The sequence below is a fragment of the Falco biarmicus genome, chromosome 9 (genome assembly GCF_023638135.1).
Source record: "Falco biarmicus isolate bFalBia1 chromosome 9, bFalBia1.pri, whole genome shotgun sequence".
NCBI lineage: Eukaryota > Metazoa > Chordata > Aves > Falconiformes > Falconidae > Falco > Falco biarmicus.
In genome coordinates, this window is record NC_079296.1 from 40,938,264 (window position 1) to 40,962,149 (window position 23,886).

Below are 23,886 nucleotides of genomic sequence, written 5' to 3' on the forward strand. Positions count from 1 at the left end.
GTTTTTGCAGGTTTGTTTCTTTCCAGCAAGGTTGCCCTCTCAGAATCATGGTATGTGCTTGACTGGCGTATTCATATGAAAAGCAGAGTTAATTAAAAGCAGAGGACTTGTCATTAGGAGGGCATCCAGAGAAGTTAAAGCAAAGCAATTAGGCTCAATATGTATTCATTTAAACTGCAGCTTTATTCTCAAGTGGGGTTTCTCATTCAGGCCTAAAGCTGCCTGTGATCTAAAGTCAGTTTGCATCTGCCTGGGACCACTTCCTCTGCATAAAGATCCAGTGTATTTCAGTCTACACTGTAACTGATACGCCTCAGCTCTTCTGAATGTTCCTGTACAGATAAGCCATTATGAACTCCAAGCTTCTTGTATGCTGTAGTCTAATGACTACTTGTGAATATGTGAATGTTCTTCACCGGGTTTTTTTCGACCCTCATAACCAGTTTTGCTAGAATGAAACCACCTGTGCTTACTTCTAGCCCACAGAATTTTTTTTTTAAGCTTCTGTAGAATTCAAAAAGTAAAAAACTTGTATCAAGCACTGTAATGGGAACTAGAGCTTTATATGCACTTGTATGCAAAAAGGTTTTATCTTATTTATTAGTTTTGTACTGAAGTGGAGGAAACAGCACATCTTGAGTGGCTGTTTCAGAATTGTTATTTTCCAGCTGTCTCTTATGTGGCTATGGAAACATTTCAGCTAGCCTTTCGATTTCAGCCTGTGTCCTGGAGCCCAAGAAATGGTCAAAGTAAACAGAGGCTGTTTACTATCTGGGCAGCTGTCTTCAGTCATTTGTTTCTGCAACCCAATGCACGTGTGTTCCCAAAATGCTATGCTCTCCCAGGGAAATCTCTGCCAGTACCAAGCTAGCCTTGCTTTTCCTAATATATAAAGCAGTGTCTCTTGATGGATTTTAAGCCTGCTTACCTCTTTTAGTTGTCTAATGTGCATGCAGAACAAATAATTCCTTTCTTTTTGTGGTAACTGCCTACAGTTCTTGGGGACTGTTATGTTTCCTGTCTGCCGTCTCTTTAGTTTAAATGCTGTTTAGCTCGGTTCTCCCTGGATGAGTTTGCTAGAGCTCTGATAGTTCCTGTTCTCTTTCTCCCCCCACCCTTTAGTTGGCCAAACTGAACCGTACGCCGGCTGAGGCCTTCTCACTGCTCACTGTCTTAGAAGTGAGTCTTGAGTTTATATCATTCTTCTGTCAGTCCTTCCAGTAGCAAGTATTAATTTTAGTATTCACCTGAATACCGTGAGGTGGATCTAGGCACTTTAAGATACCTGAAGTTTGTGAACCTTTGTAAATATTGCATGGATGACTAAATCTGGACTCCAGGCCTGAAAGGGGAGTTCTGCCATACTTGTAGGAACGGCACAAGGCTGTAAACATCTGAGATTGCTTCAGTATTTCAGCTCTAGGAATATTTTAGCTCTCAGAATTTCACTCGGCTCTGGAAACGTTTCTGTTCCCACCTGCAGTTTGTGGCGGTGCCTGAGCTGAGCGGGCGGGTGGGATAGCGGGGCAGCGGCCGGGCTGAGCGCGCGGGTAGGTGTAGCAGGGGCAGCGGTCGGGCTGAGCGCATGGCCATGGGTAGAGCATGATGCTTGCGAGTGTTCCATCAGCTGTTGCAGCCGATTTTGCAGCCTGGAGGGGGAAAGTTTCAGGTGGCTGAACTTGCATGAGTCGGTGGCTACCTTGTCTGGTGTCTTAGCAGCGCCGCATGTGCCGCGCTCGCTGGCCTGAGCTAGGGCTTTAGCTAGACCGCTCTGAGCTGCAGCGAGGTGCCTCTTGCTGAGCTGGCAAGCCGGGCAGCGGCGCTGTTCGCGGCGCACGTTTGCGGCCGTGGGGCAGCGGTGCTGGCGGGGAGCCCGAGCCCGTCCCCGTCCTGCCGCGGCCGCGCTGCCGTCGGTACCCGCCGCGGAACGCCCCGAGGGGCTGGGTTCTGCCCCTGCCCGCCGGCCCGAGGCCCGGGCGTGCGGATGAGAGGAGCGGGGGGGGGTGGTCGCGGGGGGTGGGGGATTTATCGTGCCTTGGAGCCGGGCCCTCACCAAGGGCGGCGGGGCTGGCGCTGGGGACGGGCAGGGGCAGCCGGCAGGGCACCACGGTGAGCGCCGCGGGGAGCGAGGGCGGCTACTGCCCCGGCTCCGCTGCTCGCCCGGCGACCGCGGGGCGGAGGCGGCGGCGAGGCCGGGGTCTGCCCGGCGGCGGCCCACGATGGTGGTGTGAACCCGGGGGGGGGCCGCCCCGCGCCTGCCCGGAGGGCCGGAGGCCGGGCCGGCGGCCGGGACAGCCCCCCCGCCCCGGGGCTGCGGACGAAGGCGGTGGCGGCCCCCGGCGGCTCCTCCCCCCCGCCCGAGTTACAACCGGTTCGTGCCGGCCGCGCCCCGCCCCGCCGCGCCGCGCCGGGGATGCGGGGCTGCCCGGCTCGCCGGGGGCGGCTCCTGCCCCCCGCCCGGCCGCCCCCGCCCCACGGGCGCCCGCTGCCGCCGGCGCGGGGCGCAGGTAACGGGCACGGCGCCGCCTCGGGGGGACGCGGCTGCGGGCGCGGGGGCCGGGGCGGCCAGGTGGCTCCCCCCGGGGCCGGCCGGGCTCGGCTGGGCTGTCCGGCGGGGCCGTCCCGGGGGCGGGGGGCGGCCGGGCCGGGCCGGTGGCCCGAGTAGGCTCTGCGGGGGCCTCCGCAGCTGCAGGGAAAGGAGCTGGCTCAGGACCTGCCACCACCCGGGCTGGCCGCGTCCCTTGCGGTGCCATCGGTGCCCGCTGCAGGTACCGCCGCGGGAGCCTGTTGGCAGCACCGGGCGGCGGTGGGCCCGGGGGGGCTGGGGGCTGCGGCTGGCCGGGAGCGGGGCACCAGGGCACGGCCCTGTGTCACCATGTGCGTGGCATCGGGCCGGCGAGGGCGACCTTCGGTCACCTCCTGGCACGTGTGGTGGCGCGGGTGGGCCCAAGGGGTGAATGTGTAACGCGGTCCTGTGGGCCGGGCGTGGGGAGGGGAGAGGCGAGCTGGGGGCCATAAGAGCCCACGTGCCCCCGCGCATCCCCGCAGAGGACCTGGCCGAGAGGCAGGGAGCGGGTGCCCTGGCCGGTTCTGATGCGTAAGCGGTGGGTGCTGTGCGTGGGGTGGGCAGAGCTCTCCTCTGGGGCATGAGGTTGGCGGGTGGTTTACAGCAGCGGCGGCTCCCATCTGTCCGCATGGATGCGTGCTAGTGTCTGACAGGCAGTCATGGGGGGGTGTCCATCCCCTCTGGGGCAGCCAGGCTCTGGAAACAGGTAGGACTGGTTTTTGCTGAGCTGGCAGATTTGCTGGTTTACGTGTTGCACTGGTTGATGCTTCTGTATGTGAACTGATTTTGCACAATAGAAAAATATTATTGTGTCATTGGTAAGTTTTGTTCTGGTGTTTTGCCTTGTGTTAAACTCCATGCTTCTTCCCTGGTCAGGAAGAATGGAAGGAAGTATTTGTGTTGATGAGCCCCTTGCATAACTTAGGAAAAGTAGAGGCGCACAAGAAATAAGTAGACCTGAATGCTGAGAACTGAGGGAAATACGTACATTCAGTCTGAAAGAACTTATATATTTAAATGTGGGGAGCAACTGTGGTTAGAACATCAATTAAAGTGTGATGTCCTCGAAGTACAGATGAATCTTTTTCGGTGCGTTTAATTCAATGCTTACACTGTCATTTCAGTAGGTCTGCAGGTGTTTGGATAACGATGAGTACGTTAAAAATGACTGTAATGCATCACTGCACTCTAATGCTCTAGGTGTTCCTTGTAAGCTACAAGTAGCAGAAACTTCAGATGGTAATTGAAAGAATGTTGCCTGAAAAATAAATAGAAATTTAAGTAAAATCTAATTCGGCTTAAAATGAGGGATGTTACCTTTCTGGCTGGTACCATCTTAATTTGTACCAGTGCCTTGCAAAACTGGAATAGCTGAGTGTTAATCACACAGTGATTCTGCTGACACTGGCTTTCTTTGCAGCCATGTGCTGCTCGCAGAAAGCAGCGTACTTAACCAGACTCTGGTTGCACAAATACCAGACTGGAAACAACTGTACTGCTACTGTCTTTCTCAAGATTCCCTTTGCCACGAATTAATACAAGTTTCTATGCTGAGGGCTAACGTTTCAGTTGTACTCGTGTTCTTTAGACCAATTCTTTTTTTATGCTCCTCTGTCATCTCTAAGCCAGATCTTAAGATTCATAGAAAAAGAGCTCGATATTGTGATCAGGCTGCTTAGGTAAAAGAAAATGGTTGCAGCCAGACACCTCTCTCTCCCCACATTAAAACTGTTGTTGTTCAGTTCGTTCTTTAGGGTTTCTTTTTGTTGTTGGTAAAGGCTTTCGTCAGGCAGCTCTCTTCCTCTGATTCTTATTCGCAGTGAGTACAACTCACTGAAAAACTTTTTCTGACCAAACTTCAAGTTACTGTTGAATTCTTTGTGTTTCATTTCTTCATTTCAGTATTTTTGATGTAGCTAGGTTTCCAGGGGTCTGAAACAGCATCCTTAGGTTTTGTGAAATGGTTCCCACTTGAATCTTAAACCCATAGTGGTTTGCCTGTTTCCAGGAACACACAAATTTTCCTGGTTAGTTCCAAGAGAAAAAACAACTATTGAGTGCTCTCTGCTGTGTGGGCTTCTGCTTCTTTATTTTTCATGATCATTTTATATGTCCAGCCTGTGTTCTCCTTCCACACAAATAGAAAATAGCAAAAGGTACTTTGGATCCCTCCCAAGCTGATGCATACAGATTCAATGCCCATGCGGGCAGTGTTGGGAGCAGCGAAAGTTTAGTTCCTGCTGTCAGCTCTTGTCCATGCTACTAAGCTTTTCTAGTACAACTCGTCATTTTCAAGGAAGCATTAAGTAGTGTACCAATAAAAGGTGTATTGATATCTGCTGTCCCAGCAGCAGCTTGGTTGACTTGGGACATCTTTATGTATCATAGCAGATGGCTCTGGCGCTCGGGCTCCTCACATGGGGCGCTCAGCTTGTTTGCTCTCCTCAGGAAGACTTAGTGCCTTCAGGCAAGTTAGATAATTTGCCTTATTTTAGGTGATAGGCACACAGCGGTGCAAGGTGAAGGAGCAGCCTGCAAGAAAGGGAAGGAAAAGCCAGGTTCATGTTTGTTCTTAAAAACAAACTCTGGGACTTTGTAGATCTGTTTTCATTTTGAGGGTGATTTCTAGGGGGAAAATGACAATATTTTTTCACTTTTTGCTTGACAAATGCAGGCTGTAAATGGCTTGAAGTGTTTAAAAATAAAGGTGATTTTGCTACCTAAAATTCTGTTGTGTAAGTAAAAAAAACAAAAAACCAATATCTGTGGGGCAAAATAGGAGACATCAGGATGTAGAAGGTCAGTTCTTGCTGCCATAGACTTGGAGAAGTTTGTTAAAGTCAGTAAAGCTGTGCAGACTGCAGCAGATGAGGAACTGATCCAGAGGTTTTTTTTAGTCTTTCTATTAGAAAAAGACTATGTGACCTAAGACTGTGTAAACGTTTTTCCTCTCCTGCCCTGCCCTCCCTTCCTCCCCATCAATTGTTTAGAATAGCAGAACTGAACTCAGAGTTGTCTCTGTGCCAGGTTTTAGGGCATCGATATAGTGGAAATCGATGTAACAGCTAAAATGTGTTTATTTTCTAAAGTTTACTTTTTAAACAAATACGAGTTGGGATTATTCACTGTCTATTTCCATTATTAAGGTGGTTTCTGAAAACTTCCTTACTTTGTCTCAGTGGTAAATGTCCTTTCTTGAAGTTGTTACTCATTTCCACCATTTTTACTCCAGGCAGGGACAAAAAAAGCCAAGTGATGCTTATTTAGTGCACAGAGAGATGTATATGTCAGCTCTTCTGGCAGCTGCATACAAATAGTTTAAATATTTTGTGGACAAATACAGGGATCCCCTTTTGTATAAAGGTTATAGTTGTAGGAAAGCACCTATAAGCAGCTTTTTAATACTTTATGGTGTGGTATGATTTCTGTTTATCCCAGCTGTCACCCTTGCATCTCATGTAATCAAGGGAAACTTACCAGACAATTGAGGAAATAAATCACAGCTTATATTTATAACTGAAACATGTAACTTTGTAACATTTGTAACTGGAAATAGTCTGTCTTGAAGGACTGTCAGTATGTTAAAACCGTAAATCACTCCTAAAGGACCTAGAATGTCAAATTTTATTTTACATTAGTAGACAATGTTTTTGTTATTTTGGGGCTCAAGGCTGCTGTCAGCTGTTAATTGATTTGAGGGGGCATCAGTATTTCTCCACCAAGATAACGCGATTACTCCTGAAGTTCCTCTGTTAAGAGGTTAAAAAGACGAAATATGTGAAGACACCAGTTTTTCAGAGTTGTGTTCACTGTTGCAGTGATACTCCAACTGAAAACTTACTTTGCTGCTCTTTTTCTGCAGGTAGAGTCACCACGTGAAGTTACATTTGTAGGAAGCTGAAGGACTCTTTTGTCATCATCTGTAAGTATCTACCCTCAAAATTTAAGTACATCTGTAAACTAGCACTGGCCTTCTTCGTGTCTCTATAGTAATAGCTTCTCGAAATTGTATACTATAGCTTTTTTGTAAGTTTTCCATGCAAATTCTTAAAAATTGGCTGAGCAAAGAGTATGAGGAGCTTGAATGGAAGTTCTGTTATTGTCTACTTGTTTACACTATTGCTTTCACACAGCAGTAATTTTTTTCCATCTCCTCTGGGTTGCAAGTCAGAAAGGCAGTGTGACGTGTTTATTTGTCTGCCTTGTCTCTTGGGGGTGTCCCGGAGTAGAATTGTTACTGCAGCAGTCTTAATGTGAAAGCTGCAGTGTGAAGATGGTCCTTGAGAATATTTCGTGAAGAAAACAGGGTAAGATCTTACCTGTTTCTGTCTTACAGGGTAAAGGAAATAAAATTGTTGAGAATCACACATCTGGTTAGTGACAGAGTCAGGAACAGAGCATGAGTTTTGTGATCATCGCTTCAGCAGATTGCTCCCTGTAGAGAGGGAGGGCAGGTTAGTTGTGTCCACAGGGACTCACAGTGTCATTGGAGTCATCCAAACTCCGAAGCAATTTAGCCTGGAAAACCTCTAAATTCTTTGCTAGATTTTAGAGGTATCGGTCCCTGCATTCGCAAACTAGTCTTGAGAAGGTGTGAGGACAGTAAGTTATTTAAAGCCATAGATGTGTAGGTGATGGATCTTGCCATGCAAAGGAGTAAGGTGTACTTATGGGGTCCAAGGAGTGATCACCCATTCGGGGAAGGGTGATGTGTGCAAACTGCGCAGAGGGCAGACACCATAACAGGTTATAGGAGATTTTTGTGTACATGTTTAATACTCTCATGTCTTGGCATATAAGCCACACCTGTCCACAGTTTTAGAACTCACTTCACTTGCTGATATGTACAAAGTGTTTTTTGGATGCATCACTTCTTTACACGTCACCTTGTTGACAGAGCAGAGTAGAGAACTGTTACTATTTCTAGAATGTCAGTCTTCGTCTTGGCCTGCCCCTCCCAGAGTACACTATCTGGTTTGCAAGGTACTATGCTGAGATTACAACTAAGTAGTTTTATTTATTTTGGACCTTGAACTAATATTTTTGTAATGGTGATGTATTTTTTTTAGTCCTAAATTATTTATTGGGATTGTTTGTATACTTCTAGCTTTTCTTGTCCTTCAAGGCTATATGCTTCACTCAGGATATCTGAGGTCTTAATGGCAGGTGGCCATGTGGTTCTTTCATTGAACTATGGCAGATATTAATGCCTGAGGTCTTCACAAAGCCTATTTAACACTCAGAAAATGAAATCTTCCCCTGTTCTGCAATACAGTGCTGGTATATATGTGACTTCATTAATGCTTTGTGTACTGTTCCTGTGTTGGTTATGCAGAAGAGGTAGAAGTACCAAATGATAACTAATTTTCATTGCCTGTATCCTGTGTTGCATATATTTCTTGAAGGATGGTTGAAATGTGTAAGTGTGCAAGTTTGCAGATGACAGCAAGTTGCGGGCCAATGTCGATGTGCTGGGGGGCTGGGCAGGCCGGGCCGAGGGGCCGAGGCCACTCGTACGAGGTTCCCCAGGGCTCAGCGCCGGGCCCCGCGCCGGGGTCACCCCAGCCCCGGGCAGCTGCGGGCCTGGGGCAGAGCGGCTGGGAAGGGCCCGGCGGGGAAGGGCCTGGGGGGGCTGGCTGGCGGCCGGCTGGGCAGGAGCCCCCCGCCTGCCCAGGTGGCCCAGGAGGCCAGCGGCACCGGGCTGGTGCCCGAAACAGCGTGGCCAGCAGGCCCGGGGCAGGGACCGTCCCCCTGCGCTCGGCACCGGCGAGGCCGCCCCTGGAACGCTGTGTCCAGCTGTGGCCCCGCACGGCCAGAGGGACGCAGAGGGGCTGGAGCGTGTCCAGAGCCGGGCAGGGGCTGGGGCACCCGTGGGATGGGGGGCGGCTGGGGGGGCTCAGCCTGGAGAGGAGGGGGCTCGGGGGGGCCCTTATCGCTCCCTGCAGCTGCCTGACAGGGGCTGTAGGCAGGGGGGGTCGGGCTCTGCTCCCAGGGAACAAGGGACAGGACAGGAGGGAACGGCCTCTGTTTGTGCCAGGGGAGGGTTAGATTGGGTGTGAGGGGACATGTCTTTCCAAAAGGGAGGTCAAGCACTGGAACAGGCTGCCCGGGGAGGTGGTGGAATCACTGTCCCTGGAGGTGTTTAAAAACTGTAGATGTGGTGCTCAGGGACGTGATTTAGTGATGGACTTGGCAGTCCTGGGTTAACGGTTGGACTTGATGATCTCAAAGGTCTTTTCCAACCTAAATGATTCCATAATTCTATGAAACAAGCCTCTGAACGTGTACTTCTCTGTACAGCTCAATTGTATTAGCAAACCTAGGTCAGTCACATTTCTAATGCTCTGTTCTCTTTTTTGTTTACACAGGTTCTGCCTGTACATCTGCACTCATTTGACAAGATGGTATTTCGGAAACCACCAGATGGTGGCTGGGGCTGGGTGATTGTTGTCGTTTCCTTCTTTACTCAATTCTTGTGTTACGGATCACCGCTGGCAGTGGGAGTCTTGTATTTAGAGTGGCTGGATGCTTTTGGAGAAGGGAAAGGCAAGACTGCTTGGGTTGGATCACTAGCAAATGGAATCGGATTGCTTGCCAGTAAGTGTAGAAGCAGTATCTATCTAAAACTGAAGTATTTCTTTCTAATGGATGTTTTCATCTGTGTGTGCTTTTGGAATTTCAGACAGCCGTAAATGATAGAGTGAGGGTGCTGCATTTTTGTTTTAGGTCAAGATGGGTAAACCACAACAATATAAGGTAAAAGAACAATAAGAATGTTACCCTTAGAAAATTAAAAATTATTGTATTTGAATAAACTAGAAAAAACAAACTGGGAAACTGAATAGTAATTTTCCTGATGGGATTTTTTTTTTTAAAGAGGCTTTAAGACTAATATTTGCATTAGTATCTTTAAAATCAGAGCAAACTATTAGTCTGAAATAGTTTAAGTGCTTTAAGAAAAAAAAAAATCATTTAATAAACCAGTTACTAATTTTTCAGCTCTAGAAGTAAACCCACCAGTTAGGGTGGGTGAGGGCTCTTTTTCACTGTTTGTTTGAGAAAAAAATTCCTTTGAAGCCTGGAAAGTTAGGGATAACAGTGGCATTAAATAAAACAACTTTATTGAAAGCTTTACTTTAGTAAGACATTGTCCCTTGGGGAGTAACAGCAGGGTTTTAGGGAAATAAAACACTGCAGGTCCATTTTGTTGTTGTTGTTTTAATATCGAGCACGGGTATTGTACTGGGTAATAATACTAACTTCTGCTTTTTAAAGATTCACCATGGGAACTATTATCTTTTTGCTGAATCTGGAAAAAATTGCCTGTCAGCAGAGCAATTGCTACAGGCAAAAGCAATTATGTAGCTTATTGGACAAAATGCAGCTCAGGATTCTGAGGAAATCTCTTAAAAGAAAGTTGACATTCAAATAGCTATACAGACCTGAATAAAGACCATTGCTTTGTATGGTGCTATAGCTGGCCAAATGCTGATGTCACACTCATGTTAGGGTTTTATATCACTAGGCAAAACAGAAATGGGCAAAGGCAGGTGAATCGTTAACAAGAAGACAATATTCAGTCCCAGGATGTAAGTGGGCAAAGGACTGTAGACTGCTCTTCCATCATACTTTTTTTATTTTCCTGTTTTAAGGGCATTAACTCCTATTATTAAGGAAAAAGATCTAGATTAAATAAACTTGAGTGAGAGAATGAAGGGAGGGGGAAGAAGGATAAACAGGGTATTTACTAAAGAAATACTAGGCAGAAGGGAATTGCAAGAGAAGGGTTGAAGAAAAACCCTCTCCCTGGAGACCAGAAGTCTCTGGCTTACTCTTCTGACAAGAGCCTCAGCCCCCTTTCTCTTATGTCAACACCATGCTAGTTTCCAGATTTCTTAGTGCCCTCTGTCTTGCCACTGAGCAATTGTCAGTAGTGTGCTTTATAGCAAATAGAAACTTTTGTGACTGAACGATGCAAATAAAAGCTGCCATTGTAATTGATTTTGGAATGAATTTGGAATGACTAAAGTACTTGAAATTTTGACAAGTTAGGAGGAATGTTGTCTGTCAGTGTACTTTTCTTTCAGTTTGGGATTTGGAAGCTCAATAAGTGTTCCCATTTTCAGTGCAGTACAAGTACAAGTACAAGACAAGTACAGTGAGGGCCTTTTAATTGCATTAATGTTATCACAATTGACTGAAAATGAAACATACGTTCTCTGCTTTACCTGAAATGGAAGATCCCAATGTCTTATCAAGCTGGGATCTGAGCTTAAGGATACTTAAAATCAGCTTGTTGAAGGCTGTAAGTATCATAACCTCTACCTGAAACTAGAATGCTCTTGACAAATGACAATTTTTGATGCAGTTTTCATAGCAGGCCCTTTTCAGACCTAGTCACTAGCGTAAAGAACCTGTCTTTTCAGTGCATAACCGTTGATATAACGCATTGCAAAGTTAGGCCCTTCTCATGAACATAGGAAAAGAGAACTTGCTTCTGCTCTTATTTCTGCTATTGCAGATTCCAGTATTATAGGCCAGATGGGACCATTGTGTGTTGTAGCCTATGTTTAATAGGTGGTCAGGCTAATGAAATTTTTTTAAATTAGCATATTTTCATGTATGTGGAAGGCAGTTATCTGTAACTTAATAACTTAATCTCCCTGAGCAAGCTGATTTCAGCAGCAATATTGCACGTGTGAATGCTAGTAATGGGACAGCCTCACCCCAGAGCCTTTCAGTAGTCCCCTTGCCTTTTACTGTTCCTAACTTGACTCTTCTAGTATTTGTTACTCTTTCTTTTCTCTTCCTTTATTTTGGTTTCCAGTCTCTGATCTAGTTAACCAAAGACATATTTTCAAGTATTGGTACCTTTAAAGCAGCAATCCATGTTGCATGTGGAAAATACTGTTATTCTCATTTGATTTAGAAAGTGTTTGCTTAGTGCATTCTCTCTCTTATCCCTTTTCTCAGTAGTGAATTCCCCCTTAAAAGTATGTGATCTTATGATATAAGTTGCTTGGGTATAGTTTTGAGCTGATGAATAGTGTTACCTTTGTGTATTCTTAAGTGCCCTTAATTAGTGTGGTGTATGCCTAGATAGTGCAATCAAATTACTTCTAGATCTTCTTTTAAACTTGAACCTTGATGCAGACTTTTTGCCATTTGATACGAGAGACTTCCACTCTTTTAATTAAGTCTCTTCTGAGGAGCCATTAAGACTCTTCTGTGAGCCCTCTACAACTTCACTTTTCTGAAGCTGTAGATGTCAAACTGGAAAAAGAATGGCAGTTACAGTAGATTTGCAGCTACATACAGGAAATAAGTTAGTGTCCGTTTTCTTAAGGAAGACTCTTCCCATTGATAGCACTGGAAATTGAGTTAGCTAGTTTCTGTAATAGTGGTAGATAGGTCCAGTGACTTTGCTATATTAGTCCTGTAATTTCACCAAAAAGAAGAAAATGTCTTCATATGTATGCCAGCTGGCACAGAAAAAGGTTCTGCATGTTTTCTCTACTTCCCTCTGTACATGCTGACTTAAACGCTTTTTGAAGTAGCTGATGCTGGTGAGTCCTTTCACATTTGCTGTATTTGTATCCTTTCTACAATGTTTACTTCTGACTTGTGTGAGAGCTAAACTTAGACTTGAGACATAGAAACCCAGTACAGCACCTTGTTTATTGAGATGAATTTCCTAGCCGCCTGGTGTTTGATTTCTGTCCTCTTGCTTGTAGCACAGACAGCACTGCTAAGGCCGGTGTTCAGCCCTGAGCTCGACTGTTCAGCTCATCAGCTGGAAAGAGGATTGGGACAGAGAACTGGGTGATCTCTTCCTTGCAGGATGACTTGAGTTATAACCTTCTGTGACGTGACCTTACGGTGTGTTGGAAGAAATGTGCCTAAAGCAGTGAAAGAAAAGCATTAGTGTTATTTTACAGGGCAGTGCTGAGGCCTTCTCTAGAATATCAGGTGTCATAACACTGAACAGGCTGTAGTAGGTGTGGCACATGGCTCCATGGATGACGTAGGGCTTGTTGCGTAGGAAGAAACTGAAAGATCGTAGCGTGTTTCCCCTACTAAAACAGGCCAGAGGGAGAATATTTATTACGTTGCTGGAGATTGTGTTTCTCCTGCACCAAGTGTTCTTAATTTTACATCCATTTGGAGCCTGAAATTAAATTTGATCCATGTTACACTTGTTAAAAGCAAAACAGACAAAGACCTTGGCGCCTGTAATTGGCAGCACAGCTGTTTATAGTAAGTTGACTTCACAGTATTTGGCATAGGAAGAGACACCAGCAATGTCTCCCATTCCCACTCCCCTTTATTAATGGAGAAAGAACAAAGGGCAGAGTCTCTCTTGAAAGGCATGTCTTGATAAATTAATGGGGTGTTTCAGCTGGTCTGAGGCATTCAGTGTTAAACGTGTAAAAAGCTTAATTTTATGCTTTCAAGCAATGGTTTTACAGCTCAAAACTTTGCGTCATCTACATATTTTTGGACAAAACCCTCACACATAGAAGGCCCCCACTGTAAACTGTGGAAGCTATACATAGTTCATAGAAGTTTGTGGGGAGGGGAGAAGGCATCCCAAAGATTCCTCCAAAGAGGAGCCCTTTTCATTTAATAACTATCAGAAAGCATCAGTCTTTACAATCAGTAGGAAGTAGGTTGCTGTCCAGTGTAAAAAGGCTTTTTCTGATCTATGTTCTTATCCAAAGTGCAAACATTTGGAGAACATAGTATTTATTATGACCAGATTTTAGCAATGCATTTAGTGTGCAAAAAATAGTCTTGTCTATCTTCTGTCCAGTGGATTTTCCATATAGTCCACAAACCTTGCTTCTACTTGACAGTTTCAACAAGCTTGGACAGATGCCGATGAGTAGGGTGTGTCAGATTAATGCATGTGATAAGAAAAATAACTCGGTTATCCAGTTTATTGTTTAGCCAAAGGTTTTGTGTGTATATGAGGTGAAGAAGGGAGGACCCTCAAGATAAGTGAGTGGAGGAAAGGAGTGTTAGTTTGCAGAATTTTTCTTTTCATGCGAGAAGATTGAGGAAGAAAGTGTTAGTTCTTGATGTCCGTTGAACAACTTTGTACTTGTCAGGAGGTCAGAAGATCGCAGTAGTTACAAAGTTCCTGTGTGAGCAGTAAATGGCTTGTTTTCACATCTTGGGAAGGAGTCACTGTCAAATCCAGGTCTTGCTCTTGCTGAGTCTTTTATACAAAAAAATCTGAATGAAAATACCAATGTACAAATTATTCCTTCTAGGAGTTGTTCCTCTTCAGTCTCTCTGCATGAAGATCTGTGAGAGCCCATCTTCTTTCTGCTGCTGCTTCCCATTTTGTCTAGGGATCTTCTAGACTGCTCCCCTGCAGAGCCTGATAATTGTATTACTGTCTGCCAAGCCTTGGCAGGTCATGTGCAGGAGAGCAGTGTCTGTCCCTGTGCTGGCTTCTAAATCTTTCTTCCTAGAGTTAGCTGTCGTTCTTATAAACTGAGCTGGTATCTTTTTTTGACAGTTTGGTCTAGTTTGAAAATACATCATTTGGAAGGAAAAAAGCCCCAGGGATTTTATTTGTAAAAGCAGTAAATATTTATCAATGTCTTCAAACGCTATTCTAATACCAGTGCTAACCCTGGAGCTGCTTGGCAAACTGAACAAAATGCTGGCTTAAAAGCATTTTCCATGCTTACTATTGAGGATTGCCACTGGGGTGTTATTTATGTGTTGTTCACGTTACGATGAGAAATACATTATCAGTGGAAGGATCTTGCTGAAAAAAGTGTCAGCTAATGAAAGCCCTTATGCTGCATGAAGAGCTCTTTCCTATGTGGCTGTACGTAGACTCCTACATTCTTCAGAGTGTCCACTTTGAACAAAACCCACAGGGCAGGAGTTCACAGAGCAAGTTTCAGTCCCACTCTGGGAAAGTTGGATGTTTGACTAGAATTAACTGCCTTGAACCCATTGTGCTTGAGTTACTTGTAGAGAATAACATGTTTGTGTACAGCAAACTCCTGTGCAAATACCATGGTAATAACCAAAGGTACTGTGCCTGGTGGAAAAAAAAATGCCAGCTTTTGGAAACAGAGGAGGAGAAGGAATGCGAGGAGGCAGGGAAAAGAACAAAGATTCTGGCTGTCATGGGGGGGTTTCTTTTGTTACTTTTATTTTCTAGCAGTGTGATGGGGGGAGTGTGAAAGTAGGGCCTAGTGTGAAGGGGAAGATGGAGCTGTTTTTCTTCTCATCTTGGAGACCTATGATAACCATTTTAATGCTTATACTGGCACTCCCCCTTGTAAATGGGGCCATTGCTACACTGCCAGATCTCTTGCTGTGTGAGATGACACATTAATTCTGAGCTTATTGGAGTAGGTTCTTCAGTTTTGTGCAGGTTGTTTTCCATCTCAGAGCAAAAAGATCTCTTTGTACTTTCTGTTCTCCTTTGGGATTATTTTTTGTAAGTGGTAGAAGCTGGAAGATCATCTCCTTGGACCCTGTCAGTGGTGCTTTTGATAGTGTTCCAGAGGAGAGTGTCCTTGTCAGATTACGAAGACATGTTTTTCAGCTCTCTCCCCTTTGTTCTGGCTTGAGGTCAGAGGGTCCAGCTTCATCCTTGGATCCTCTGGTAGCGATCAGTGCAATCTGTACCAGTACCACCAGCCCAGGCTGGACAGAGACCTTCTGAAAGTAGTTGTGTCAAAATACAGGGAGCAGGTGGAAGGGAAATACTTCTTGTTTTAGCAAGGTAGTGGGTCAGAAATAAAGAATAGAAAGAGTGCAAATTCCTCTGCTTAATTGAATTATGTTATCACTACCTAATGTTCTTTTAGTGTAGAAGAATTTTTTATGTAATACAGATTCAATCCTTTGTTTATTTTTAAATCCTGTGGTTTTAGGAAACCTTAATTTGCTAGTTCTAGTAATTAATTCTAAGAATCAGCAACAATCTAACACTCTCAGCTTTTGTTCTCAGCAAGTTATCCTGCCCAAGTTACTCCGGCCAGCTTTCATTCCCACAATGTGCTGACTCTTGAGAAGCAGCAAGCACTTATATCTTCCTTTTTCATTGTTTCCAAGATCCAAATAAACCCTGCTTCCCCAGAAGATTTTTCTTGTTTCTTCTTTAACCCTGAGACTTTGCCTGGATAAGCCCCAATTCAGATTCGCTCCCCTTTACATTCCCTATGCAGACAGCTCTTATGTAGGGCAAAAGTTCTGACCTGCCTTGCCTCCGAGGATCGTTTCACCTGCTGATGAATCTGCGCTCCTGTCTGCCAGAACTGCTTGTCCCATGGCCGATAACCACAGGAAGACCTTGCCTACATTCCCAGCTGCTGGTTTCTGTCTGCAGACCTAGGCAAGCACCATCCTCAGCTCCAACTGTTATTCACCTCATATCACCTCTCTGGGCTCACCTCCCATCTGCTGGGAATCTCAGTTATGTGCGAGTCAGGGAGGACCAACCTTAACAAATGGCAGATTCCAGAGTTACTGCTTGTGCAGATTGTATCCACCGTGGAGTGTCTTAATATCACTGCAAATGAGAGACAAAGGTGTTGAGGGTTGGGGCTTTTTTATTGGTTTTTAAATAATGTCATTCATCTGTGTATCTAACTTATGATCTCAGAGTTGCTGAGTTTAGGATCTTGGGGCTAATATGTAAGTCTGTGTATAAATGTTTGGAACTCTATGTTTTAGGTGAGACATTTTCTTTTGCAAGCCAAGTCCCTTGCTGGTTGCTTATTTAAGACTAAGCTTGCATGCTACTTCAGTCTAAAGGTGTATTCTGGGTCACACAACTGAAAATAAGTGCTTGTTCTACAACTTCTGTGAGGAGAGGAGAGGCTGAGTAGAGTCAGAGTACAAATGTTGCCTGCACTTTGTTCTTGTTTTGAACCAACCAGGAAATATCGGAGGGGCAAGGAGAGGGAGAAACCTCTTCTGAACTTCATGAACATTGCTTTGGGCAGTGTCAGTAAATGCCTTTTATTTTCTGTAGTTTTACAGTGGAAACCAAGATGGGTAGTAAACAGTTATCTGATTGTCAGTATTTTACCAAATACTTAATTTCCTAGAAAATCAGGGAACAGTAGTGTCTGTCTTTATCTGGTATATCAACAGATATTTCCTCTATATCAGCACCAGGTGGCATTCTTGCCATGATTATCATCAGAAGTTGCTGTTTTCCATTTCAGTTTTATAAATCTCATGTTGAGATCAATACAGATGCTGTCTTTCTGAAACACAGTTTTTATGCTCTGTCAAAAGATATCTTCTTGATTAAGGCCTGGCTGATGGTCTAACTTGTTTTGGTACCTAAAGATGAAGATTGTTTTCAGAACCTTTGTACAAGTTCTTAGATGTGTAGTGAGAGTGTTATAGCCTAGCATGTATGTACCATCCTATGTTTAAAGAATGTTTTGCTTGCGCTCTCCCTCCCAGCCTGGTACCACTTCATGGACTTGATGTCAGTTTCTACTTGAGCAAAAATCTTGCAAGCTTGATCTTGTATATTTTTATAACAGACTCTTTAATGATCCCTGTAAAAATAAGTACTCTTGACTTGTTGTTCAATATAATTATATATTTAAATAATTATTGTAAGAAACATTTCCATAGGCTGATACTTTCTAGAAGTTCTTCCTGGTGCTGGCATTTATTAGGAATGTTTTCCCTGCTTTTCCTCTAGGTCCTGTCTGCAGTATATGTGTATCATCTTTTGGAGCAAGACCAGTAGCAATCTTCAGTGGCTTTATGGTGGCTGGGGGCCTCATGATGAGCAGTTTTGCACCTAACATATACTTTCTATATATTTCATACGGGATTGTTGTTGGTAAGAAAAACCTTCCCTTCATATAGAGACTTAGTCTTTGTTATTTTGAGTCCTGGCTTATGAATCTGAAGTGGGAAACGGATTCAGAGAGGCAGTGGTAGTCTGGGACTTGATTTATCAAGGAATACTTTAGTTTGAGGTGCGGAGGGGTGTCACACAGGCAGGCTGTTACTGTGTAGTAAAAGATAAAAGCAATGTATGTGTTCACCAGGGTTTGAAAACAGTTTGTCCTCTGTTGACATGATTGTTAGAGATGGAGAAACTGAGGTTTTACCTAAGAGGTGGAGTCAAGCAGATCTTCTCCCGCCGTGAAGTGCCAGTCTTAAAGGAATAACATCTCTTCCAGAATTTTGTCATGTACTCATTCTAATTTGATAAATTAGAGGTCATTAGGGAGTGATGTTGTTCTCCACATAACTGGATTGAACCTAAAATGCTGTGCTAGAGGCATGTAAGTGCTGTTTTCCCAGCAGGGGGTGACCTGCCCCTCTGTGCTGCTGTGGGTGGTTTATCAAATTAACTGTGTCAGGAAGCCGGGCACCTTGCTGGCCAGCAATGACCCAGCAGTGCACTGGCTGGGGCACAGTGCCATGCAGATGCAGCTCTGCCGTTTTCTGGAGCCAGCCCCTGGTGTGAAAGCAATGTCACACTTCCACAAAGCACGGAGCCTGAGCTGGTGAACTCCTCAACCCAGCCAGCTCCGTGCAGGTTCTGCAGCCAGGGATGGTCAGGGAGTGTGCTACTGTATTATCTGGGGAAGAAAAAAGGGCAGTCATTTCCCAGAGTATGTTGCATGCTTTAATTCCAACTTTTTTTTTTTTTTTTTTTTTCCTGAAGGGCTTGGATGTGGCCTTTTGTATACTGCAACAGTTACCATCACATGCCACTATTTTGACAAACGCAGGGGCCTTGCACTTGGTCTGATTTCAACAGGTATGACTTTTAATTGTCATTCTTCCTAACTTTTCAACTCTGATACAGCTACCATTGCCCTGGCAATAAAAACCAGGAGATTATATTTTTCTCAGTCACTTCCTGAAGTACTTCTTAAATCAAAGCATTAGTAGCGATGAACAGATAAAATCAGTAACTACAGATAAGATAGTAACTACACTTGCGGGTGTATGGTATGGGTTATCCATACAGATGAGAAAAGGATATTCAGGAAAATAAACGCAGACTCACGAGTACCTTGGGCTGTATGCCATGGGTAGTAAGAGAGTAAACTTTCCATAGAGCTCTCTTCTCCTTCATCTTTCTTACACAAGATCAGAGGTGAGAAAGAGATTGGAGATGCAGGATATAAATGCTGGATTACCGTAACCTCACATTAGCTGTACTTTTAAAGGAGTAGTTGAAGTTTGGACTTATTTTTTTTTAGTATTTTTTCCTTTCCAATCTAAAAGGAGACAAAATTCTGAAAACTTCCAAGAGCTCATCCCAGCTTTTTTCCATGTATGTGAAAGGGATCCTAGGAAAAAGAACCTCTGATAATACAAGGAAAATTCTTGGAAGGATGCTGAGCAGTCTTTCTCATCCTCTCTCTGGGTCTTTAGGTTGTGTGATGTTGTCCTTTACATCAAGAGGAACTGCTAAATTAATGAACCAAGTAGGAACTGTTAAAGAAGGCTGTTGTCCTGTGCCTTACCTTCTGTGTTGTGTGGAGTCTCTCCTCTGATCAGTTTTCTCAAGTAGCCATTAGTGAGGAGAGGCCTGGTCAGTCTGTGCTGTGAGATATTAATGTCAGATTGACACCAGTGGAATAAAGGGGAACTTTGCAGAAATATTCCTTGGAATCATTTCAGTGGCTTTAGTTGGGATTCCAAGTAGTTTGCCTTAAGGCCTGATCTTATTGAGCCCTGGTTAATTTTAGTACCTGGAAGACAAAAGAAGTCCAAAATTTATGGTTATTTTTTCCTGTCTTTAGCCCTGAAGTATATAAATGGCTTTAATATAACCTAGAGACAGTCTTAAGCAAATAATTTTAAGTTAAAGTTTGTCTTTAAATTGACTTGAAAAAGCAATGCTCTGTATTTGTGAGTGGACATCCATTGATTGCAATGGACCTATGCTCATTTCAACCAGAGCATTTTTTTTGAATTGTGAGGTTGCATGAATTGGTTGTGTTCATAGTAGCCAAGTTCCAAAAATGCATGTTTGGCTCTGTAGAGCTTTATAAATGCCTGTGGAGTAAACTCACACCATTTGAGCCCCTCTCCTTAAACACCAAGCAGTCAAGGGCTGTTTCTAGGAGGGCTTTTGGTGAGCCCCTGGTCTGTTCCTGCCTTGGAGGAGGAAGGTGGCAGTGAGAAGAAGAAAGGGGAAAATGTTGATGTGTGAAATTGTAACTGTGCTAACTCAAAATGGTACCAGAAAGGGGTACGTGTATGTGAGTGCATGCAGAAGGACGGCTTAATAGTTCTGTGATGTTTTTCATCAGTTACAGTATTGATCCTGCTTGTTTCTAAAGTGTCTGCTAGTTTGAATTGTCATAAATTATTCAGATATTTTGAAAGGCGGTTTACTTTTTGGATACTCAGTAAAGAAACTAACCTCAAGCAGGATGATAACTTACCAGTTCATTAGACTGGGGAGAGAGGAACACAAATGACTTACCATTCCTGTGATAGTGTTATTTATAGCTGCTGAAATGTAGAAGCTTGTTAGTGTTGAAGAATGTTCTCAGTTCTTCGGTTTATACGGATTTTATTTTCGTTTTATAGGTTCAAGTGTTGGACTCTTCATATATGCAGCATTGCAAAGAGAGCTTATTGAGCTCTATGGGCTGGACGGTTGTCTGCTAATAGTTGGTGCACTGTCTCTAAATATATTAGCATGTGGCAGCCTAATGAGACCGTTAGAGTCATCTGATTCCCTTCCACCAGAAAAAACGTGTGTAAACAAAGTCCCAGATCAATATTTTGTTTACCATGAAAAAGAAAAGACTGTTGAAGAAAATATAAGCATCCTTGAAAAGGGCTACATTGATGAAAAATGTGTGAACAATATGCCTGAATACAAACAGGATAGCATTTTAAATAAGAATGTATTAAGCTCAATAAATGTAAATGAGAAAGACACTTATAAAAAGAAAGTTGTAGAACAGACAAACTTCTGCAAGCAACTCGCCAAAAAGAAGTGGCAGCTCTATTTAAACTACTGGGAGGAAACCGTGGTTCTTTTTAAGAACAAAGTATTTTCAGCTCTCTTTGTTGCCATCTTGCTCTTTGATGTTGGTGGATTTCCTCCTTCTCTGCTCATGGAGGATGTAGCAAGAAGTGCAAACATTAATGAAGATGATTATCGTATGCCCCTTATTTCCATTATAGGCATTATGACTGCTGTGGGCAAACTTACCTTGGGAATACTGGCAGATTTCAAGTGGGTTAACACTTTATATCTATACGTAACTACCTTACTAATGACAGGAGTGGCCTTGTTTGCAATTCCATTTGCCAAAAGTTACCTTACATTAGCGATGCTTTCTGGGGTTTTGGGTTTTCTGACTGGGAACTGGTCGATTTTTCCATATGTAACAACGAAGACTGTGGGAATTGAGAAACTGACTCACGCGTATGGGATATTGATGTTCTTTGCTGGACTTGGAAATAGCCTCGGACCACCAATTGTAGGTAAGGTCAAGGTAGATACTATAAAATGAACATAAGCTTGCCAGGGCTGGACAGAATTAATTTGCATGCAAGTAGTTTTAGCTGGATTTAATAACGGTGTAAAGATGAAATCAAAATCTGCAATGAAAATTAAAGCCTGTTTTGCTTGAGCTGGCCAAGCTGATTGTGTTCTGATTTTGGCTTTGATGAAAAGCACATTTCCTGTCTTAAGTTGTCAAACTGTATTTTAGATTTGACCTTTCTCGGGGCGGGGGCGTTCATGATGTTCCTCTAATTTGGTGCTGTGTTACACTTAACTCCTCACTAATTCAGTTCTCTTATTTTCACCCTCAGGTTGGTTTTACGACTGGACGCAGGAGTATGACACTGCATTCTATTTCAGTGGCTTTTGTGTCTTACTGGGTGGATTTCTTCTGCTGTTGGCAGCGTTACCCTGCTGGAATGCCTGTACCAACCAGAGCTCAAAGCTGCCTCCAAATACTTACTCCTACAAAGTTGCATCTAGTGCTTAGGTGACAACTGGAAAACACTTTGTGCTTTTTTATATTATATAGCAAAGTATTTTAGTAATTTTCCACTTATTTATGAAACCCCAAAATCTTCTTCCACTAGAAAAATTCCATTGTTGCTTGTTGTTCAGTTCCTTCTTCTTCTCTTATTTCTTTTTTATTTTATTTTTAAAACCAGTCTTATTTTGTGTACTATGCACCATGTTTTCAGCCTTTGTCTACTGTAATTTCACACCGTAAGGGGTATATTCTGCTGTATTATCAGGTGTACTTTTATTGTTTTTTTTAAGGGGGGTGGTGTGGAAGGGGTGAAAACTTTGATGCAAAAATGAAGGCCAGTTCCTTATAGGAGAAGGCTGGCATTTCTGTCACCTTCTATAGGTCTCCAAGTTGCACAATCTGACTTTACAAAACAAAAATTTGCCTTATTAGAATGTAATATTGTGGCAAGGTGCTTATAACATCATGTGTAGATTAATGTTTTATCTTTTTAAAGTTTCTCCAATTTACAATGAAGTGCCAATTGGGGGAGGGAGAAGAGGGGGAACAAAACCAACCTTGTGTTGTGTAAATGAGGTGAACTTTATGATGAAAGTAAAGATTCTTACTACCACTGCAACTAAGAACTGTGTTTATAAATATTGCACATTTTGTGAAGTCTGTTTATAAAACTGTTGAACCAAAACCTTTTGAACCAAGGAATAAATATAATTGTTGAAACCATGAAAGAAATGATGACTTGGTTATGCAAGTTCGTAATCTTTAGGTTGGAGTTGGAGATGTGCTCACAGAAGCCCACAGGTGAGTGTTGTTGCTAAGGCAGTCACCCACAGTCTGGCAGTACTGGGGGCATCTCTTGTTGCACAACTATGTCTTGGTAGGTTGAACCCACTGTGGAGAGCTTAGTAGTAGAGAGCTTTCAACAAGGTAGACCTATGAAATAAAGGAAAAATGTGGCAGCAATGTTATCTTTGCTCAGTCATTTTTGGAATGAACACAGCAAGGAGTAAAGTTAGTAACAAGAAGCAATAAAAAGCACAGAGGTGGGATAACAGAAGAGGTACAGGGGAAGCTGAGGTGGAAGGAGTTGCAACGCTTGAACACCAAACAGCCCAGTGAAGAGAGAGCCCCTGAGCCCACTGCCTGGATACTCTCTAGCTGCCGGCTAGCTCTGTGTGTGTGTTGGCTTTTTGCTTTTGTTTAACCCAAGGCCCAAGGCTGGCATGACGAGGGGAATGCTGTGTGAGGCTGAAGTCTTTCCTGAGCCAGGCAGGTGCTACAGTGAAGGCAGGAGAATACTTGTCTAGCTCTGCACTGCCCGGCATGCCCTGTGCAACAGCTTTTGCTTCCGTAACTGCTCCCATGCCAAAGATGTGTCTGGTTGCTCTTGCACAGTAGTCAGAGAAATCTATCCACATATGGCATGTGCTGCACGCTTTGGTTTCTTGCTGTAGGTTTAAAGTTTTGTGGAGCATGTTGGGAAGCCTTTGGTGGGGTTCAAGTCCTTAGTTCTGAGTTACATCCTGTATGGATGCCTACAAATGCCGCAGTAGTTCTCAGCAGTACTGTGTGCCTCAAATGTCTGCTATGATTCTGGCCTATAAATAATCCTTAATATAAAGGCATGTAATGAGCAACCTTTATTGCCAAAGTGTTATGTGCAGAGTTAACTGTGCTTGCACACCTCATTAAGCAAGAGCGATGCAACCTCTAAGCAGGGCAGACATTAAGTGCAAGTCATGTTTCCTCTTCTGGTCTGAGGTAGAAAAATCCTGCTTAGCTTCAGATAGTTTTTGCTGACTTTCTGGGATTCACTTATGTTTGTTTGTATTAAAAAAACTTGACAAAAATAAAGATGTAGTTAGTTTGTGTCTCGTCTCTTCCCTGCCCCCCCCCCCCCCCATTTGTCAGGTGGTGTAACTATTGTGTGTGGGTTTTTTTCCTGGATTGTTTATTCACTGCATGTGGAAAAAATAGTGAGTATTCATTTTAGGCATAAACGCAACCCCAGCTCCAAATTGGAGCCCTGGCTATCTGACATGGATTTGCACTTTTTATGTGCTGTATGGAAGCTAGTCAAATTTTACCACATCCATATTAAAGTAGTACTGTGTTTTATGCATCTTAAAGAAACCGCGGTGATATACTGGATATAATAGGTATGTGTGCCTTCAGGTTAATATCTTTCAAAGTCTCCTGCTTCCTGCCAACAGTACGCTCTTTGAGTACTTTAAATATGAAACTGGTGTTGAATTAGTTGTTCAGTCTGAAAAAATTCAGCTGGAATTAATGTTAGTGATTGGGCAATATGTAGCACACTTTTGCGATGGAAAT

The 23,886-nt window shown here is 43.8% G+C and overlaps 1 protein-coding gene across 4 annotated transcripts; it reads left to right on the top strand.

Annotated features, from left to right (window-relative positions):
• Positions 1–2,350: 2,350 nt before the first annotated feature.
• On the top strand, positions 2,351–23,406 carry SLC16A9 (solute carrier family 16 member 9). Of its 4 annotated transcripts, none has more exons than XM_056352438.1 (8): positions 2,351–2,507; positions 6,429–6,488; positions 6,734–6,873; positions 8,935–9,163; positions 17,268–17,411; positions 18,249–18,344; positions 20,135–21,043; positions 21,377–23,406. In XM_056352438.1, the coding sequence occupies exons 4-8, from the start codon at positions 8,968–8,970 to the stop codon at positions 21,553–21,555; spliced, it is 1,524 nt and encodes a 507-aa protein (XP_056208413.1). In that variant the 5' UTR covers positions 2,351–2,507; positions 6,429–6,488; positions 6,734–6,873; positions 8,935–8,967; the 3' UTR covers positions 21,556–23,406. The 4 variants fall into 4 exon arrangements, with proteins under 4 accessions (XP_056208413.1, XP_056208412.1, XP_056208410.1 ...); XM_056352437.1 differs by lacking the exon at positions 6,734–6,873 and adding an exon at positions 6,903–7,020; XM_056352435.1 differs by lacking the exon at positions 6,734–6,873.
• Positions 23,407–23,886: the final 480 nt, after the last annotated feature.

What these genes read in the sequence shown, in the direction of transcription:
- SLC16A9 (XM_056352438.1), top strand. Translation starts at nt 8,968, where the DNA reads ATGGTATTTCGGAAACCACCAGATGGTGGCTGGGGCTGGGTGATTGTT. An exon ending in TGGAATCGGATTGCTTGCCA is followed by an intron (nt 9,164 to 17,267) that starts GTAAGTGTAGAA and finishes CTTTTCCTCTAG; the next exon opens with GTCCTGTCTGCAGTATATGT. An exon ending in TTCATACGGGATTGTTGTTG is followed by an intron (nt 17,412 to 18,248) that starts GTAAGAAAAACC and finishes TTTTTCCTGAAG; the next exon opens with GGCTTGGATGTGGCCTTTTG.